The sequence below is a fragment of the Pteronotus mesoamericanus genome, unplaced genomic scaffold (assembly GCF_021234165.1).
Source record: "Pteronotus mesoamericanus isolate MK-2021 breed Mesoamerican mustached bat unplaced genomic scaffold, CSHL_Meso_final contig_2, whole genome shotgun sequence".
Lineage (NCBI taxonomy): Eukaryota > Metazoa > Chordata > Mammalia > Chiroptera > Mormoopidae > Pteronotus > Pteronotus mesoamericanus.
Genome location: NW_026555084.1, coordinates 26,507,242 through 26,525,298, shown reverse-complemented (window position 1 = coordinate 26,525,298; position 18,057 = coordinate 26,507,242). Strand labels below are relative to the sequence as shown.

At 57.1% G+C, this 18,057-nt stretch overlaps 1 protein-coding gene across 5 annotated transcripts in view; it reads right to left on the bottom strand.

The window, feature by feature from the left end:
- Positions 1-6,349: 6,349 nt before the first annotated feature.
- The window catches only part of LOC129066670 (core histone macro-H2A.1), a 74,888-nt gene continuing 63,180 nt past the window's right edge, over positions 6,350-18,057 (bottom strand). For 4 of the 5 annotated variants that reach the window (XM_054568426.1, XM_054568428.1, XM_054568427.1 and 1 more), the window contains exons 7-9: positions 16,999-17,088; positions 14,534-14,708; positions 6,350-7,114 (exon numbers count right to left, since the gene is read on the bottom strand). In XM_054568426.1, coding sequence (XP_054424401.1) covers positions 6,949-7,114; positions 14,534-14,708; positions 16,999-17,088 — 431 coding nt within the window. In that variant the 3' untranslated portion in view covers positions 6,350-6,948. Of the gene's footprint in view, positions 7,115-14,533; positions 14,709-16,998; positions 17,089-18,057 lie in introns of those variants that run through there. The other variant, XM_054568430.1, reaches the window with a different exon arrangement.

Sequence of the window (18,057 nt, the reverse complement as noted above, 5' to 3'; positions counted from 1 at the left end):
AGAAAGCAGGCGCACCAGATGCCGCGAGATCCAGGCTGTGGCCAGCAATGTGGCACAGGGTGCCGAGTGGGGCCTGGTGCCAGCATCTGGCCTCACTCTGAGGCCGCCATGTGCCCACAGGAGGCGAGCGATCCAGCGGGAAGTTACCCCTGGCTGACTCCTGCAGGGCTGAAGTGTCAGGAATGGCCACGTTCTCCCTACCCTTCCTGCTGCCTTCTCTGAGTCAGGCACTCTGCCGATGACTGGGCTTCGAGGTCCTGGCAGGCCCGGCTTGACTGGAGATCCACGCAGCCGCTGAGACAGTGCTCCCCTCCAGCCCGGGGCCCCTGCATGAGGCGCCGAGGGTGCCAGAGAGTACAAGAGTCGTGGTCCCTGGCCTGGTGGCAGGCAGGCTCTTCTTTGCTTGCTCACTGCTATCTGCCCAGAGCCGAGGACAGGGTCTGGCCCAGGAGGCTCAGGGAATTCGTGCGAATGAATGACACAGTCCGATGGGGAGACAGCCGTGCCAGCACACGACAGCTGTCTAGGAGGCAGAGCACGTGACTGGTGGATGTGCAGCAGGCCCCAAGAGAGGGCGCGTGGCCTGGACAGCAGGGTGGTCAAGGAAGGCTTCCTGGAGGAAGTAGAAGGGAGGCCTACGAGTGGAGACCTGAGGGGTTGGGCAGGATTGCAAGTAAGTGGTGGTGGTATCATGTTCCAGGCTGGGGAACTTGCACATGTAAAGGCCTGAGAGCAAGACAGCAGGGGCCCCAGGCAGAGACATGGGCAGGCGCGTGGAAGGCGGGCGGAGGGGGAGATGAGGCTGGAGAAGACGGCCAAGCTTCCAGGAGGCCCAGGCCTATGAATACCTCAGAAGGCAGCTTCTGCACTTCATGGGCCCTGTTTTCTTACCCATTTTATAAATGGAGACACAACGCCGTCATCCTGGTGCGTCGTGAGGGCTGAACCGGCGCTGTGTGTGTATGTGTCTCACACACTGTAAAGGGTGAGGGGTACTGTGATGGTTTGGGGGTGTTGCCCCTGAGAAGCCCTGGGGTGACTCAGGATCCATGAGGGGGCACAGGAAGGTTCAGGCAAGGACTCCCTGGGAAGGGAGGGCCCTTGGGTGTCATCTTAAAGGAAGTCGTCGACCTCCTTTCAATTTGCCCACAATGAAACCTGAAGGGGCTGTCAGTCGCTGTTGACAAGTAGACCATAAGCAGTCTGGTTAAGTGGACGTTCTCAAGGCTGGCCCGGCCCTGGGCCCAAGGCGGCATTTCCCTTCAGAGGCTGTGCTGCAGGGCCAAGGGCGCTCGCTGCTGGGGTTCAGAGGCTGCCTCAAGGTGGGAATCTGTAGCCAGGACCTACACAGGACCTAATGAGGCGCTGCCGGCGTTCAATTACGTGCCCGGCCCGGGCTCTGCACCGGTTGACTGACAGCTCATTACTCCGCTGCCATTTTGGGGCGGCGGAATTTAATCTCCCAGATGGGAAGCAAATCAATTTGCCCATCTGCCGCAGCTGTGTCTGTGTGAACTCTGTTCTAATTTGTTCTCTTAAGCATAGGAAGCCTCGTAATTTTTAGGTACAGAAACACCAGGTTTCCCAGCCAGCCTGGCCGGGGCATGCGCAGGTGGACACACTGAGGGGGCTGAGCCATGGTGGTCAGCAGGGAGGGGTCATCGGCCTGGCTCAGAGGAGGCCAGGTTCTCGCCCAGGAGGCTGGGCTCCTTGATGGGAGGGTCATATGTGGGATGGGGGGGGGGGTGCGTGACTTCCCATGTTGTTGGGATCAAAGTCATCTGCCCAAGGGCCCAGGACCCGCAGGGACTTTAGCCACAAGGCACATATGACCTGCTTACATGTGTCTAGGGCCACGTTATTCTGTGCTGTGGTCGTGGCCCTGGTTTCCGGGCTTTGGACACAAGGAGATTTGGAGGGTGTTGTTCTGGGACTCAGTTTTCTGCCCTCTCTAAGGTGCGGTCATCTCCTGCAGCCAAGGCAGTGACCTTGACCTGGGACAGGCGGACCGTCTGCAGGGCAGGCTGAGGCCTCTTCCCCAGGGAGCACGTACCCGTGGTGTGTGCGCCTGGCACATCTGCGGCGCTCCCGTCCCCCGCTGCGAGTGCGGGCCACCCGCAGACTCTGGAAGGTGGTCTGGGCGCCCCCTCTGAGCATCCTCAAGCAGGCTTTCAGCCGACTTGCATTCACAGGGCAAAACAGGCCAACGGGGGCATCTCCCAGGAGAAACGTCAGCTGTTGGGTAGGAGACAGAGCTAGGGCTGATGCTGCCCGAGTTGGAAGGCACGCCCCTCAGTTCTGTACTCTGCAGACAGAGGGCTCTGGGGTCTCTTTTGGTGTATGTGAGTGAATGTGTGTGTGCACGTGAACATGAGTGAGCACAGGTGTGCGCATGGGTGTGCCCGGGTGTGCCTGGGTATGGGAGAGTATATATGTGAGCAGGCATGTGTGTGAGCCTGTGCCGTGTACGTGAGCATGGTGTGCACGGGCGTGGGAGGGGCGTGCGCACGCATGGCTGGGTGTCGGTGAGGGGTGAGGGGAAAGTGCCTTCTGTGGAGAGAGAGTTTCTGAGACTCCCTTCCTCAGAGTTGACAAAGCAGCCGCGGCTGGCTGGTTTTTAGGGGTCAGGGAAAGGCCACTCTATTCACACACCTTTGCCGAGGAGCGCGGAGGGGCGGCGATGGGGGCTGGGGTTAAGGAGCGGTTTTATTGCCTCGCCTGTCAGGAGGGTCATGTGATATTATTTTGATATGGGGGCCCCCAAAAGCAAACACAACAGGCCAGGGTATAAACAGAAGAAAAGGGGGCCTCACCCCTGGCCATTGAGCGTTTCCCTTTCTTCTCAGCCCAGGGTGGGCCCAGGACCCTCCTCTCCGAGGCGGCACCAAGGCTAGCTCCCCAGATAACACTGGCCTGTGGCGCCTGGCGGTGAAAATTCAACATCGAAGTTGCTAATGAATAAATCGGCCAGGCCACCTCCCGGCCACGGCTGCCTCTGAGGAGAGGGAGAGCAGGGCTGCCCAGGGTGACTGACGTGCAGCGTGAGTGACAAATCAGGGAATGAGAGGAGAGCCTGCCACTGGCACTGACTGGCCGAGCTAGTCTTCCACCCTCCCAGGAAGGCCTCTGAGCACAGAGCGGTCAGGCCGGCATTGGGAGGGGCGGGACTGGATGAGACAGGGAAACGACTGCCCACCTCTGGCTTCTCTTCTCTTTTTCCTGTTTTTGGCCTTCTTTTCTCTGTTGGGGCTAACTGTAATTGTGACCAAACAGCCACCTGACCCTGAACGAGAGGAAGGAATTCTGTCCGATAAACTGGCCTGCGATGGACTGCTCCACACACATGTAGTCCTGGGGAAGGGCTGGGGGCAGAGGCCGGGGCCGTGGGGCTGGCCGGGAGGCCATTGGCCGTGCGAACTGGGTTCTCAGACAGGGGAAGCACCCCCGCCTCTGCTGGGGCTGAGATGCCTGGGTGCTCCTCGCCACTGATCCCCTATCACCTTGCTCCCTTAGCCTAGAACATTCCGAGCTTTCCTGCAAAGCCCAGCTCTAGGTCATCTGCCCCAAGAAACCCTCCCTGAGCACTGAGCTGGCGAGCACACGCCTTCTCTGAGCGCCTGTTCAGCAGGCACTTCCCGGGGCCCCACTCTGCTGGACTGAGGCTGTGTCTCACCTGCCTTGGTAAGAGCCCCTGATCTGAGGCCGCATTCATAGCAACAACCCAATAAGTCCTTGTTGGCCACTGGATTTCTTTAAATACGCTTTCTGTTTGCCCCTCGTCCAGCCGGTTCTGTTTATGTTGCCAGGGCTGACCACACAGGACAGCTGTCAGTGAATAGACAAGAGGCCCTGGCTAACCAGAGCAAAGCGTAGGGTGCGTACGGAAGAGGAGCCAGCCCCCGGGGCCGGGGGCCGGGGGCCGGGGGGTGGGAGAGCTGCGCGTCGTCTGACAGCTGGGTTCAGATTCCAGCTCCACCACCGACAGCTGTGTGACCCTGAAGACTTCGCCTTACCTCTCTGTTGTAGTTTTCTATCTGTAAAACGGATCATGTGACCAACCTGTTAGGGCTGCCGTGAGTAGAGGAAATGCAAGGTGTGGCGGGGTGGTGTGTGCACATGCGTGCACAGCGGTACTTATGGTCAGTTTAGCCGTAGTTAGAGCCACGGCACCTTGCTACACCTTGGATGTCGTTTACAGGGGCTCCTGGAAGAGCAGGGCAGAGGTCGCCGGGACTACTCAGGACAGAGCCCAGCTGCTGAGGGCAAGGGCTGATTTTTAGAAACAAGTGCGAGGTGGGGATGGGGGTGGAGGACGTTGTCTGCTTTGTGCTACAGTAAAACCGTGGGGGTGCGTGACCCAGCATCGGGGCTGGGGGCCTTGGGCACGCTGCCAGTGCGACAGTAGGGTGAGTACCCCTGCTGCAGAGCACTCACTGCAAGGCGCCTCTGACAGCCTACAGCAAAGGGAGGGCGCGGGCAACCTGCAGGCTCCCCCCCACCGCCGCCCGAAGAATCATTTCATTTTTGATAAATTCTACTAACTGCAAACTTGTCTTTTGAATAGAGAGAGGCATGTGTGCATTTCAAGTGGTTCCTTGCAGCTACACCAGTTTTTAAAGTAATGAGCTGTTTTCTTTTTTTCCATAAACATGAGGCTGACATCAGAGAACAGTTTTTGATCCCAGTTTTAAAACGAACTGGGTGGTTTGAAGATGATGGGAATCCCAGGCAGCTGGTTGGCTCTTTCCCTCGGTTTCATTGAAAACAATTTCTTCAAGGAGCCCGCAGCTCAGGGGCACGATGCACTTTGGATTATTGAAAGTTTAGAAATATTTAGGTGATTATGGTAAATAATTCACGCAAATCCTGACCAATGCAATTGATTCTTTTGTGCAAGCACAAGGAGAGCAGAAACCAGCCTTTTTTTTTTTTTTTTTTTTTTGACTTCCCAATCCTCTCAGCGCCATCTAGTGGTGATATGTGCTCGGCACAGGATTCGCTTCCCTGGTGGTCATCCTTCTGCGGAGCTAGGGAAATGGCACTCATGCACCCAAAAGCCAGTTAAGCCTCGGTGCCATCTGAGTTTCTGCCTCCAAGGTAGAAGTCGCATGGAGGCCAAATGGACTCTCTCTGGTTGCGGTTCGCCTGCCCCAGGAGGCCTGTATCACAGTGGTCAGCATCTCTGCATTCGAATCTGGTGGCCTCTTTTTCGCAGTGTCACTACTGACACACCTCCCCCAGCCTTGGCATCCTCAGCTATAAAGTGGCTCTAATGACAGGACCTGTCTGGTGGGGTCGCCACGAGGACAAAACGAAATGATGTTCATAAGACGCTCAACACAGTGCCTGGCAGGCAGTACAGTATCAGACTTCTAATCGGGAAGTAAAAATATGTCATCTAGACCCAGTAAATATCTTGGAAAAAAATTAAAGTCTTAGTAACACATTTAGGAGAGACTTGAAAGGATCCTTCAGTCTGAGTTGGAACTAGCTGCTTTCTCATTGGAGAGCTGCTTGTGTGATGGCTTGCAACTTCTGTTTTGGTTTCCGTAGGCACAGTTCAGAAAGGAAAAACGATCCGTTACATTCATCCATGATGTCCAGCATGGTGCTTGGTTCCTCCTGGTTCAAGGCCGCTTTAGCAGCACGCACGTTCCTTTCTGAACAGACAGGAGCAGTCTTCTGTGCATCTCAGGCAAGTTTAAACTAAGGTAAAAGTACATTTTGAAACAAATAGCGTCTGTGTGTTGCTGAGTGTAGGGAATGAGTTTAGCGCCTCTGGTCCAGCTGGGATCCTTCTAAATAATCCACACCCCTGTACTCCCACAGCTGGGGGAGGCATGCAAAAGCTGGTGGTGTGCCTTGGGGACCATGGTGGTGGCACCTTGGACCCTTGGAAAGCTCCTGGTAGCAGGGTCCCCATCCTGTAGGTCCAACACAGCCTGGGTGGACGTATTGAGGCTCCTGCTGCTCCATCCGGCAAGCGGCCCAGGGGCACTAGGCCCAGCCGCGAGCCAGAGACTGGCAGGTGGGGGTGGGCGGCAGGAGGGAGCTGGGCCCTGGGCCCAGCCTGCCCCTTCCTCCCCACCCCGCTGTCAGTGTATCTGCATCCTCATCCCGGAAATGAGGATGCCACCCTTGCCCCAGTGTCACAAGGATGAGAGGACTTCCCATCAGCTCCCTCTCTGACATTAGGACCTGCAGATGCGCCCACTGCTGCCCACTGCAGTGGCCTCTGTGACCCTCCAGGGGGCGGCTGCCCCACCCAAGGCCCCCCATCCTGTGGAGAGAGGAGCCGACTTAGGGCTCATGGGCGCAATAACTTGAAACTCGCCAAACAACAGTTTAACATTTTACTAAATCAATTCACACAAATTCCAAATTGCAAATATAATTAAGGACAACAGATTCTGTTCTGCCTTTTAAATCTTTCATTTTCAAATCCATAGTTAAGACAAAAAGTAAACAAAAATTAAGTCTGCATGTATTCATGATTCTCCTGGAGGGACCAAAAAAAAAAAAAAAAAGGAACATTATAGTAAAAAGAACGCCACTGGGTGTACAATAAAGCACCACGACACACGGCTACAAAACGGGCTTCCTGGATTCCGCCACCCGTAGTAGACACTGCTCTCCCCGCTGCTCTGCGTCAAGCAGGATTTCATTAAAATAAAACTATAAAATCTCCTAGGTTACGCTAAAGTCAGACACAGTCTGGAACACAGTGCTTAACAACAGTAATGCCAACTATCAGTGCTAACGTAAAAACATTTTAGAAAGTCGAAAACAATTAAACTGGAAACCAAAACCTTATTTTCCCTAGATGAGCAAAACTGAAAATGAAAGGGTTCCCGCCTCCTAGTTGGAGTGAAGGGACTTTTTTTTCTTTTCTTTCTTTCACATCGGAGGCTAGGGGCACGGTGGGGGCTGGCCCTGTTGTCCCTCAGCCTAGTTGGCATCCAGCTTGGCCATTTCCTGCACGTAGATGCCTATACTCTCGCTGTCGAAAAGCACGAAGTACACTGTTTTGATGGAAGAGGACATTGTTGACACGAAATAACTGGAGATGGCCTTCAGGATCAGCTGAGCTGCCGTCTGCTTCGGAAAACCGTTCCTGCAAGACAGAGGACAAGGGCTCAGCAAGGGGGCCATGGCAGCCACAGGACCGCCCCTGCCCACCCGCCCCCTCCCTCCAGGACGCTCACAAGGCCACATGGGTGGCAGTTTGCCCCGTGTCGGGTCAGGTGGCTGCCCAGACGCAGGCATGAGAAAGTCCAGTGCCCAGCAGACAAGGGAAGGATATGTGGGCAGGGCACTGCAGCCCGCAGAATGTGTTCTGTGGCCTGGGGTGTGTGTTTAGCCCCTGAGGCAGCACGAGCTCCCAGCATCACTCTGACTAGTGTGGGGCCTGGGATGCAGTCCTGGCTCCCAAAGGCTCCCCGTGGATCTCAGCGCCAGGGGTGGCTGGAGGCTGCAGCTGCTCCAGGAAGCCCTCACCTCCATCCACACTAGTAGAGGGGTCATGCCCTTCACACTGGCCCTCGGGTTCATGGGTGTGAGGCTGCTGGGCAGGAACCGACCCCCGGCACACAGCAGCCGGTACCACCCCAAGGGCCAGGGCGTCAGAGAGCTGTGGGTGCAGAACAGCTCCGGGCCAAGTGGGCTCTTCATCTCAAGGGCTAGCATCCAAGTTTCCAAGCTGGACTGAATTCACGTGCATCTCCATTTAAAGTAAATGTCATGTAGCAACTTTGGGGGTAAGGCCTCAGAACTTCAGCAAGAATCTGAAAGCAGGACTCCTTGTTTCATGGGAGCCCGAGTCCGTTCCTAGTCAACACTGCAGATGCAGGACCCCGGTGGCCCCTGGGGACAGTGGCAGTTAGGTAGCAATTTGCCTAGTCTGGTGGAAATCACATGGGCATTGGAGCCAATGGTCCTAGATTCAAGTCCCTTGCCTCAGCTTGTATTTAAGAATACGAAAGAGTTTTGGGGCCGTTTTCATGAGGATTTCTGTGTTCATCTGCAGACCTACAGTCTTCCATCTGCTCTGAGCCTGTGGATCCGTCGGGACCCAAAGTGCCGGACCAGCTTTCCAGTCTCAGCTGCGCTCCCGTCAGACGGGACCTGCCGCCAGGTGAGCGGTTGGTTCCTCAGAGCACCCCCGGCCTCACGCACTGGGCGCCGGGAGCTCCAACCGCCTCAGCTGCTTCCCTTGGAGAGCCTCACTCATTCTGCTGTCAGTACTCAGAGCATTTCGCGCACACAGGGGAAAGCCCTTCCTGCGACTTGCTTCCGATCAACCAGGGCTTCATGCAGCTGGACAGCGGACCCCTTGTAACATCTGGGAGCTTTAGAAATGATGCCTTATTCTTAGAAGACGGGGGCATCACCCAGAGTATGTTCCCAGCCTGTACAGGGGAGCCCATGGGTAACTGTGGTGCAACCCAGAGCCCGTGCGCCTTCACACCCAGGTGGCTCCTCCTCAGCCACAGGGCACACCAGCCGGGCAGCTGGCGCACACAGGACCACGGGAGGACAGTGGGTCAGGGACTGCTTGGAGAGACAGCGTTCAGCCAGGACAGTGTGTCAGACAGGCACGGCTTCCTCCTGGGGAGACACTGGGGACTCCATCTACCTCCAGAGTCAGGGTGACCAACAGGTGGGCCAGGACAGGTGGGCCCCATGCGGCAGGCCATCCGCCCGCACCCTTCCCCACTGTGGGTCGGCGAGCTCGGTCTGAGAAGCAGCCACCCGTGCTGCACCTGGCACAGGCGCTCTGACCGCTCTCATCGGAGCAGAGACAGAGGACAGGTTATCTGGACCAGAACACATGCTGGGAAGTGCTAAAATAAACTCGACCTGTTTTGGGGGCCACCTCTCTGTGGTGTGCATGTTCCCGGGGACATGTGGAAATGTGTCATGGGGAGCATGGGGGTTAGGGGCCGCCCTTCCTGCCGCCAGCCCCACTCCTGAGGGAGGGACCAGGTCAGCTTTTGGGGAGCAGTGGGCAGGCACAGCATCAGTGTCGCTGGAATGAGGGCCCATTTCAGGGTCTTACAAACAGCGAACGTTCCTTTTCCTGCTGCAGTGCAGGTGCTGCCCAAAGGGCCAGTGGGATGACCGACCCCATTAGTTTCATCCTGGAGAGGAAAGCCCAAGGGGGAGGCAGCTGGGGGCCGGGCAGGAGGGCAAGGGGCGTCCCAAGGCTGCAGTGGCCCAGGGGGCCAGCCCGGCATTGGAAGAGGCCTGGCCTGGGCCACGGGAGCTGAGGGCTTCCAGACCAGGCAGAGCTCTGTCTGTGGACGTGACCTGGCTGGGGCGAGGGGGTGAGGGTGAGCTGAGCGGGGCTGTGAGAGTGGCCCCCGACACCGAAAGGCCAAGATCGTGCCCTACCAGCTCTAAGCCCCCCGTGAGGGTGCGCACCCCTGCCTCACACCTGCACAGGTGAGCGGAGCGGAGCTGAGGGCCTCTGGGACTTCCTTGAGGACCAGTCTGCTGTGGGCCTGATGGTCACAGCCTGTCTCTGCCAAGGCTTCCAACATGGCGCGTGGCCCTAGTCCCTTCTGCCCTTGCTGATGGGCCCTCCACACGCGCCAGTTGTTCCTGCCTGTGCCCGGCACTTTCTGGCACAGACTTTCTCCCACAGCACCCCATTCCTCTGCCTGGGGCCCTTGACGAGAGCGATACGACTCTCAGCAACAGGATGTCCTTCCCTGTCCCGACATCAGCGGCTTCCAACGCGCGTTAGAGCTGCCGCGCACACACCTGCTGGTCCTACTATTAATGGAGTGCGGGCTGGTCTGGCTTTATCATTCAGGGTGACTGTTGGGCGAATGCGACTGTGGTTTGTTTCCAGGAGAACGTCTTGCTGGTGACCCACCCTCTGTGCCAGACACCCCGCCGTGGGAGTGGACGCACTGGACACACAGGCGCCAGGAAGGCACGAAGGTAACAGCGTCCCTAACGCTTCCCGGTGGGCCCGACCTTGTTTTCTGGCAGCCACGTTAGAGTGCGTGTGACAGAGCGGAGCGCTGTACGAGAGATGTTCTCATGGGAGCGCTGCGCACACCGAGGCCTGGGCCCTCGGGACGGGGCAGCGGTGGCACACACAGCAGCTGGAGCCACCCAGGATTTGAGGCCGGGCCCTCTCTCTGTGCCTTGGTTCTCTGCCTCGTGCAGTGGGGTTAGGAATCAAAGCGCCTGTCCCCTAAGGAGGCTTTGAGCGCCACGGCCTCGGTCATCAGTGTTGCTGAAGAGTGGGTGGTCTTGAAGGTCTTTCTAAAGGCTCCTGCTATGGAAACCTGCCTCCCACCCTGGAGTCCGTGACAGCTGTGACTGGGTGACAGCTGCTGTCACTGTAGTCACCCTGTGCTAACAACGTGCCATCAGTCCCCCAGAGGGCTCCTGCTAGGCTCTGCGAGGCCCAGTCCTCTTTGAGGACCGTCGGCCGTGACGGGGGGGCATGCTGAGGCGCGGCGCTGCCCAGCTTCCAGAGGGCTGCTGGCCTGTGGCGTCTCCGCATCCCTCGGTGTCTCGGCAGGTCGGGTCCCCTTGTTGGGAGCACAGGCACAGCCCGTCTGAATGCTGCCTCTGCTTGGCCATGCCTTTGTGCCTTCCTCCCCCATCTCAGGCCTACTGCCTCTGCGACAGTCACTCTGTCCTATGCTGCGCCGTGCCCGCCTTCTGGTTGAGGCCAGCTGCCGCCGCCTCTGAAACACAACAGAGCAAGTGGGAGCGAGGGCTTACACTCCAGGGCCAGAGTCAGGTCTGAATCCGGCCTGCACAGGCATGTTGGCCTCTCAGCATTTGCTTCCTGTACCGGGAAATGGGCACTGCAGGGGCGCACACGGTGATGCCCACCATGGCTGTGATGCGGGCATTGCTGCGCCCACCCGGCACCCGCCCCCTCGGCCTGATGCTGCAGCGGTGGCTAGGGAGGTGTATGTCCTAAGTCCCTCACCCCCTGCAGAGAGTTTATCTTAGACTTTGACCTTTTTTTCCCCCTCAACCTTGCCTTGCACAGACTGAGGACCACAGATGCCTGAGCTTCCCCTGAAGTCACCCCGGTTATGCCTGGGACAGCCTTTCCTAAATGTCCTGGGCCTCAGTTTCCCTAGACTGGGGCAAGGGGACCGCATGGGCTATCGCTATCTGGTGCCCTCTTGGGTCAGCCTGCTCAGTGGTGGCTGGGGACCGCACACATTGGCTGCCTGTCCCACCATGCCATTGGATGGCGGAAATCTGGGTTCATAGGGTCCAAACTTCGCATAGGCAGCTTCAGTTCTCCCAGCCCCGCTGAGCCTGCTCTTGGTGCGGGGCATCGCAGGCACCCCGCCCCTGGTGAGCCTGCCCTCTACGGCCGGCAAGGTGGCACAGAGGAACCCTGGCCCCCGCTGTGTTGAGCAGGCCCAGCAGGGGCCTGTGGGGAACGGCTGTGCCCAGGGCTGGGAGAGTCCAGCGGGTTTTCTGGAGGAGACAGATTGGGACCACGCCCTTGAAGGCTGCGGAGGCGTACGTGGATTTTGATTGGAATCTGGTTTCCCTGCTGGGCCAGTCTAGCTGCCCAGTGTCTTGGCTGTGTGGGAGGTGGGGAGGACTTGCTATCTCGGAAGCTGGGGTGACGTGGAGAAAACGTCACCCTTCATGGACACTTCTTCTGGGATTAGGTCTCCCACACTGAGACCCTGGGCCCCTCCATTCTTCCACGCTCTGCCTGCCTCTGAGCCTGTCTGAAGCTGCCTCGGCCGGAGGCCTCTCCATCCCAGGTAAAGACCAGGCCGTCAGGGTCCTGTGCTGAGAGCAGGGGACCACCCGCGGGGGAGGGGGCAAAATTCAGAAAGGGATGACGGGGGGGCCCTCTCCCCAAGGCCAGAGAGGGGCCCGAGCAGCACAGCCTCAAAAGAGGCCGCTTACCTTCTCTCACCCCAGGGCTCTCAGTGTTTGGGTTACTAAGTGATTCCCTCTCATTCGGTTGGTTTCTGTCCTTTACATGTCTCTTCTCAGGCTCCCGCCAAAGGGTAGGGGGGCAGATGGCTGTGCCTGGGCAGGTGAGGGGCTCCCAAGTGGTGGTTCCAAGGTTCCCCCAAACCCACTCACAGAGTGTGCAGGCAGGGGCCTGTGACTGCCGGGGACAGGAGGCAGGGGTTCCACGTGCCTGACGGCACCGGCACTGAAACCAGCGGCCTACAACCAGATTTGGCCCGACCAGGTGCGAGCTGTGTGACCGCAGGTGAGTGCCTTAGCCCCTCTGCGCTTCCGCCTCCGCGCCTTTGAGTGGAATTAATAACAGCGCGCACCTCGCAGGGCTGTTGTGAGAGGATGCAGCTAAGGGCTCAGCACGCTGCCTGGGGCTCCATAAAGACCATAAATGGTAGCTTGAAAAAGACAAACTGGCTTTCCTTTTAAGCTCATAAACCTAAGGAGAATTTAATCAAAGCCCCAGACTAAGCTATTCCCTACAGACTGCCCCTCCGGAGAGGGGTCGCTCCCTAATGTCAAACAGCTGAGGGAGTGGGGGTGTCCATAAATATTGTGACCAGAATGCCCAAGGACAGGATGTCCAGATGCCAGAGGTGGCTTCCCAAGGCTGCACCCCCAGGTCTCGTTTCCACCCAGTGGGCTTCGAGACCGGCCTGGGGGCCGAGGGGCTGGAGGGAGGGGGTCCAGGGCCAAGACGGCCACCCCCTCAGATGCCCGGCACGCGGAGCTAGGCTGAGAGAAAGTGAGCCCGCGTTACCAACATGTTTGCATTTATACTGTTTTACTTCCAACATGACTTTTATGCCAGAGACACTGGATGCCACAAACAAGCCGTTTTATTTCCCCTCCTAAAACCCACTGTGATTTACGGGCCGGCTCTGGGGTAATCCCGTTCTTTACTCATGAAAGGAGGGCAGCTGTCGGCTCGGCGCTGCGGGGCAAGGTCTGCCTGGCAGATGTGGGGCTGGGCGGCTGTGCACATGTGCTCACCTTAGGAATTCCGCCCTCTTAAAAGCCTTCAATTGATTATTTCTTAAAACTTTTTACTCCATGAAAAATGTAAATAAGTTTGTAATAACAGATGCTCTTTTATGAGAATTACTTTTATGCTTCAATTAGAAATTTCCCAATAGCCATATGAAAGAGCGTGAAATTATTACCTCCAATAACAGCTCCTATTGCCGCTCTCTTTGGAAGCACCTTTCATCAGAGCAGATCAAAGTGCCTCTGAAGCACTAATTAACCGAACCTCAGAACCGCCGTGAGGAGGGCAGCCCCCGTGGCCTTGCTGATAAGGCAGGCCCAGGACAGAGAGGGCGATTCATGCACCGAAGGTCACACAGCAGTGCAGTGTCAAAGGACAGACCTTCTGTGCAAGGTGGGGAGGGTGGAGAAGCTGGCTATTTATGCTCTGGTACTAAAAAGCATTTGGTATTTAAAAAAAAAAAAGGTCTTGAATCGACTCTGGGACTGACGTTGGCACCTCCTTATGGAGCCCGGGCTGCCTCTGCGGAGCCCTGACTTCCCTGGGTGCTGGAGGGGCTGGTGGCAGAAACCCAGCCGGCTCATGAGGGGAAGCCCAGGAGCAGCCACCTGTCGATGCACAGCCCTGGGCTCTGACCCCCCGTGGGCCCAGGACGCCCACAGCGGCAGCTCTGAAGGCCAGTTTCTCTGTGCTCGGCTCCTGGTGCAGTGGCCTGTGGCTCAGCGCCCCGCAGGCAGGGCCTGGCGCAGGGCGCGGCCTGAGGGATCGCTGCGCCTGTTCACAGAGCGGGGGTTGGGTATCACCGGGCTGGTTGGTGACCAGCCAAGCCTGAAGTCCAGGCTGACCCCACGCCAGAGAAGTGACTGCACTGCTCTGCTAGGTGGCGCCTGGGGTGTGTGGCCTGGGAGGTGGCGTGGGTGGGGTGGCTGCCGCCTTGCCTGCCCCGTCAGCTGTTCAAAGATGACAGTCTTCCGGGGTGGGCTCTCTGGCTTGTGTGTGTCTGAGGGGCGTCCAAGCCCCTCTGGGGGTGATGTGGGGCTGGGAGGCGGCGTGGGCCTGGCCCCGTTTCACTCACAGAACCGCCCACTCGGTTCCATCAGATCCCGTGGCCTCATTAACTGGGTGACGAGACAGAGGAGAGTAAGTAGGTCTGCAGGGGGCAGGACACTTGGGAACACAAAGGTGGGAGGCACAGGCTTCGTCCAACTTAGGCTGTGGTTTGGGGCCAGAATTGGGACACAGCCTGGGCCCGGGAGGGCTGCTCCTTATATCCCTGCCTCCCTGCTCGTCTGACCTCCCCACCCGCCTGGACAGTCCCAGGTTACCTTCTGCGGCGGCCTCTGAGGTCACAGCTCAGGCCTCCTGCCCCCTCCAGCTCTTCACCTGTCCCTCGCCATTGCTCAACATTTGCTTTCTTCCCCATTTCTTGCTTTCTCCTAGATTAAGGCCGGTGCTTGAGAGCAGCCTCAGGGGACCTTGGACAGAGTCACAGCTCCACAATTACAGGCTCAACGTGTAGGGAAAGACATCCGAGTGCCAAGTACCGCGGCCACAAGCCGGTGCCCTTACCTGCCACTGCCAATGGATGGAAACGCGATGGACTTCAGCTTCTTATCATCTGCCAGGGCCAAGCAGTTCTTCACTGTCTTTTCCAGAAGCTCCTCGCACTTGTCTGCACCCCAGACTGGACTGTTACAGTGGATCACAAACTTGGCGGGCAGGCCATGCCCGGCACTGACAGCAGCTGGAGGGGACGAGTGGGGCGGTGAGTTTGTCCCTCTGGAAAGCACACGGCACTAGACGCCAAACCCAGGCCCGCTCCGCAGCGGCCGCGCACCGCCCGGAGCCCCGGTGGCCAGTGCCCGGGGCGGGCCGAGGCGGGGTCCCAGCGTGAGCACGAGCTGGAAGCCGGTCACCAATTAGCCTCCCTCCTCCCCCCGGGGAGCCCACACCAAGACCCAGCCTTGGGAAGCTGGCAGGGGCTGCGTGACCACCAGAACCTTCAGCCAAGATTGTGGTGAGCCCTCCCCCCGCCCCCGGAAGGCAGGGCCTTAAGCGACTGACTTGACTGTGTCAGAATGTTTGCAGTCTCAAATTAACTGCCTTTTGGGGTCTCTAACCCCCCTTTCCTCAAGTGCATTCATGTGCCTATATAATTATTATGTATCTGTAAATCTCCCAGACACAGCTTGAGACAAACTTATCAGGAAAGCAATCCCACTAGTGTGTTTGCTGCCCTGTTCTTCTCCCCAACTGCTTAGTTTTGACAGAAATAGACCGTTTCTAGGATGGAACTATGTCCTTTTCCTAGAAGAGGAGGCTTGTTCCAGTGATACACTGCCAGAGCCAGACCCATGCTCCCTCTCTACCCCTTGTCAGGCCCCAGGACACTGGCCGTGGGCCTGCTAGCCTCCGGGAGATGGAGCGGGCCAGCCCGGGCCCCCGGAGATGCAACACAAGGCAAGTGGTTCTTGGGTCAAAGGGCTGCGCACCACCGTCCCCACCCCGCCTCCACAAAAAGACACCCAAACTTCATGGTTTGACCCCATTTCGTGAGGAACACCAGTCAGCAATACCCAAGAGGTGTAGCGCGTTACGGCGGTGTCGCTAGCAGAGCCTGCAAACAGTGATCTGTGGGCAGTGTCTCACGGTACAGTAGAAACAAACGGCAGCTCTGAACCAAAAGTCATGGGTCTGAGTTCGTGCTGCTCACTGATGGTTCTGGAAGTCTGGGCTGAAGTGCTGACCTACAGAAACCTAAGACTGAGGGTCTAACTCATTGGCCCGCCCCCATGGGACATCACTGCTGAACAGCTCATGGACAAGGGTCACAAAGGAACGTGTTAACAGTGGTGATCTTCGGGCCGTGGAGCAGGGTGTGCTTTATATCTTAAAATCTTTTCCAAAATAAATCTTAAACTCAAGCCCGATGTGTGTTTTTGTTGTTAGAACAAGCAAATGTACCTTTCGCCCTGACAAATCTAGTGCATGGCAGCAGCAGGGCCACCAAAGAGGCCCACGCCGGAGCACTGCTGCGAAGGGCCCGGGGCTGGCCCAGAAGGGCCGGGAACGGGCCGAGGAAAGGCCCGGAGCCCTTGGCTGGGCAGGTTATGCTGTGTGTGTCCACCCTTGTTCCAGGTGGCACTGGCTGGCGGCACTGGAAAACTGTGCCCCACGCAAGGCTATGTCCCTTGTAGGCAGAACGACCGGCAGGGCAGAGGTCAAAGGCACAGAGCAGCAGAGGGGATGACACCCTCTGCTCCCCACCAGCCCAATGACGAGCCCAGGCTGCAGGTCGTAGGCCATGGGGGAAGAGGGCTTGTGTGGACAGCACATAGTAATCGTTGATGCCGTATTTCATTAAGAGCCGTTAACAACAGGAGTTGAAGACAGAATGGGCACTGGGAACCATCTAGTAAGAAGGGAAACCAGAGCCCCCAGAAAGAAAGGGAAGGGCCTGTCCCTGCCCAGCTGTGGGCTGAGCCCGGCATCACCCCCTGGCTGGACTCCCAGGCCCTCGGAGTCTTTCCGTCTGCCTGAAATTCCGAAACCCTCTGCCTCCACAGGTCTCAGCACCGTCCCCCCACCTCAGAGTTCCCCGGTATCAGGGAGGGCGTCTTCAGCAAGCGAGAAATGTGTGTTTATGTTTTCCCCATTGAAAACACAGATGGCTGAATACAAATGACTCATGTGCATCTCTCACCAGCAGTTCTGCAGACGGCTCACTATCACTATCTCTAATTCTCGGATCCTACCTTTGCCAAACCCAGCTTCCATAATTCCTTAAAATTCGGGGTCTAGACGTCAAACATTTAGAAGCTATTTTCAGTCATAAAGAAAAAAAACTGGAAAGGCTATTTTCACCACCCTGACGCTCCCCAGACAAAAGCCTAAATTTTAAGGCCGGCAGGTCCTGCCTCCAGTTCAGGGACACGTTGGCATCGCCCCATCTGAATTCCAAACTGTCCCATAAAATGGTTTCCCTGGTTCTGCATGGGCCGCACCCCGATCCGCCCCGCGCTTCCTGACCTTACCTCCAGCTACTTCCAAGGGCCCGTTCTTTTTCCGGAGCTCCAGAACGGCTTCCACAAACTCCTTGCCGCCTTTCTTCTCCAGCGTGTTTCCTAGACAAGGACAGGGTGAGGTCAGGCTGCCCCCCGGCGTCTCAGGGCACACACACACTGAGCATGTCAGGTGATTACGTACTCTATGTGCTCTGACCAGCTAAACTTCCGAAGGGCTGCAGAACAGGAGCTAAGCCTCGGCTGAGTCACAAGAGTGAGATTTAGAAGGGATTCACCACCGACCAGTTGCCGCTCTGGCACTGCAGGCCCTTATTCAGGGCTGCCTCAGGGTGATCCTGGAGGGGCCACAGATGCGAGGCAGGCGGCAGATGCCTGTTCTGGGCAAGTGCTGGGCCGCGTGCTCTGCATCAGCGTGAGAAACCAGATGGTGCTGGCTTCCAAGGCTGACACTGCCCCAGGCTTTTCTTCTGTCTCTGGGAGAGCCCCCAAATAAGGAGGTTTTAGGAAAGCCATACCATGTCGCCACCGGCGGCCAGCACCCCCTGGCCACAGGTCCAGGGAAAGCGCCAGGATCTGGTCACTGGACCAGCGTTACTATTGTGCTTAGTTCCTATTTTGCAGCTTTGATATATGCGAATACAAAAAAAAAATAATGGCCTCAGACAGAATTTCCTTAATCACACTTATGATTTAGAGTCATTTTAGATAAAGAACAACCTCAGAAGCAGAGCTTAAAGATGAACTCACATTATAGAAAAGCTTGGAAAGAAGGATGACTTCACTGTTTAGAATCAGATTTTTTTCTTTTAATCCAATGGAGGTGGGAGGCACTTTTTCTTGTGCATTAGGGTGCTTGGTAATTAATTGGTTTCTGCTATGAAAGCCAAGCTCTCCAATAAGATCCCAGCACCGACAAGGGCTGTGGGTTACATGTCTCGTGGGACAGCAAGCAGCAACCAAAATGAGAGAGAACATCACCCTTCAAAGTCTGGCCAGAATGGGGTCTCGGTCTTCCTTAAGCTCTGATTCCTCAGTTTGGCACATTTTAAAGTACTTTTCCTCACGAGA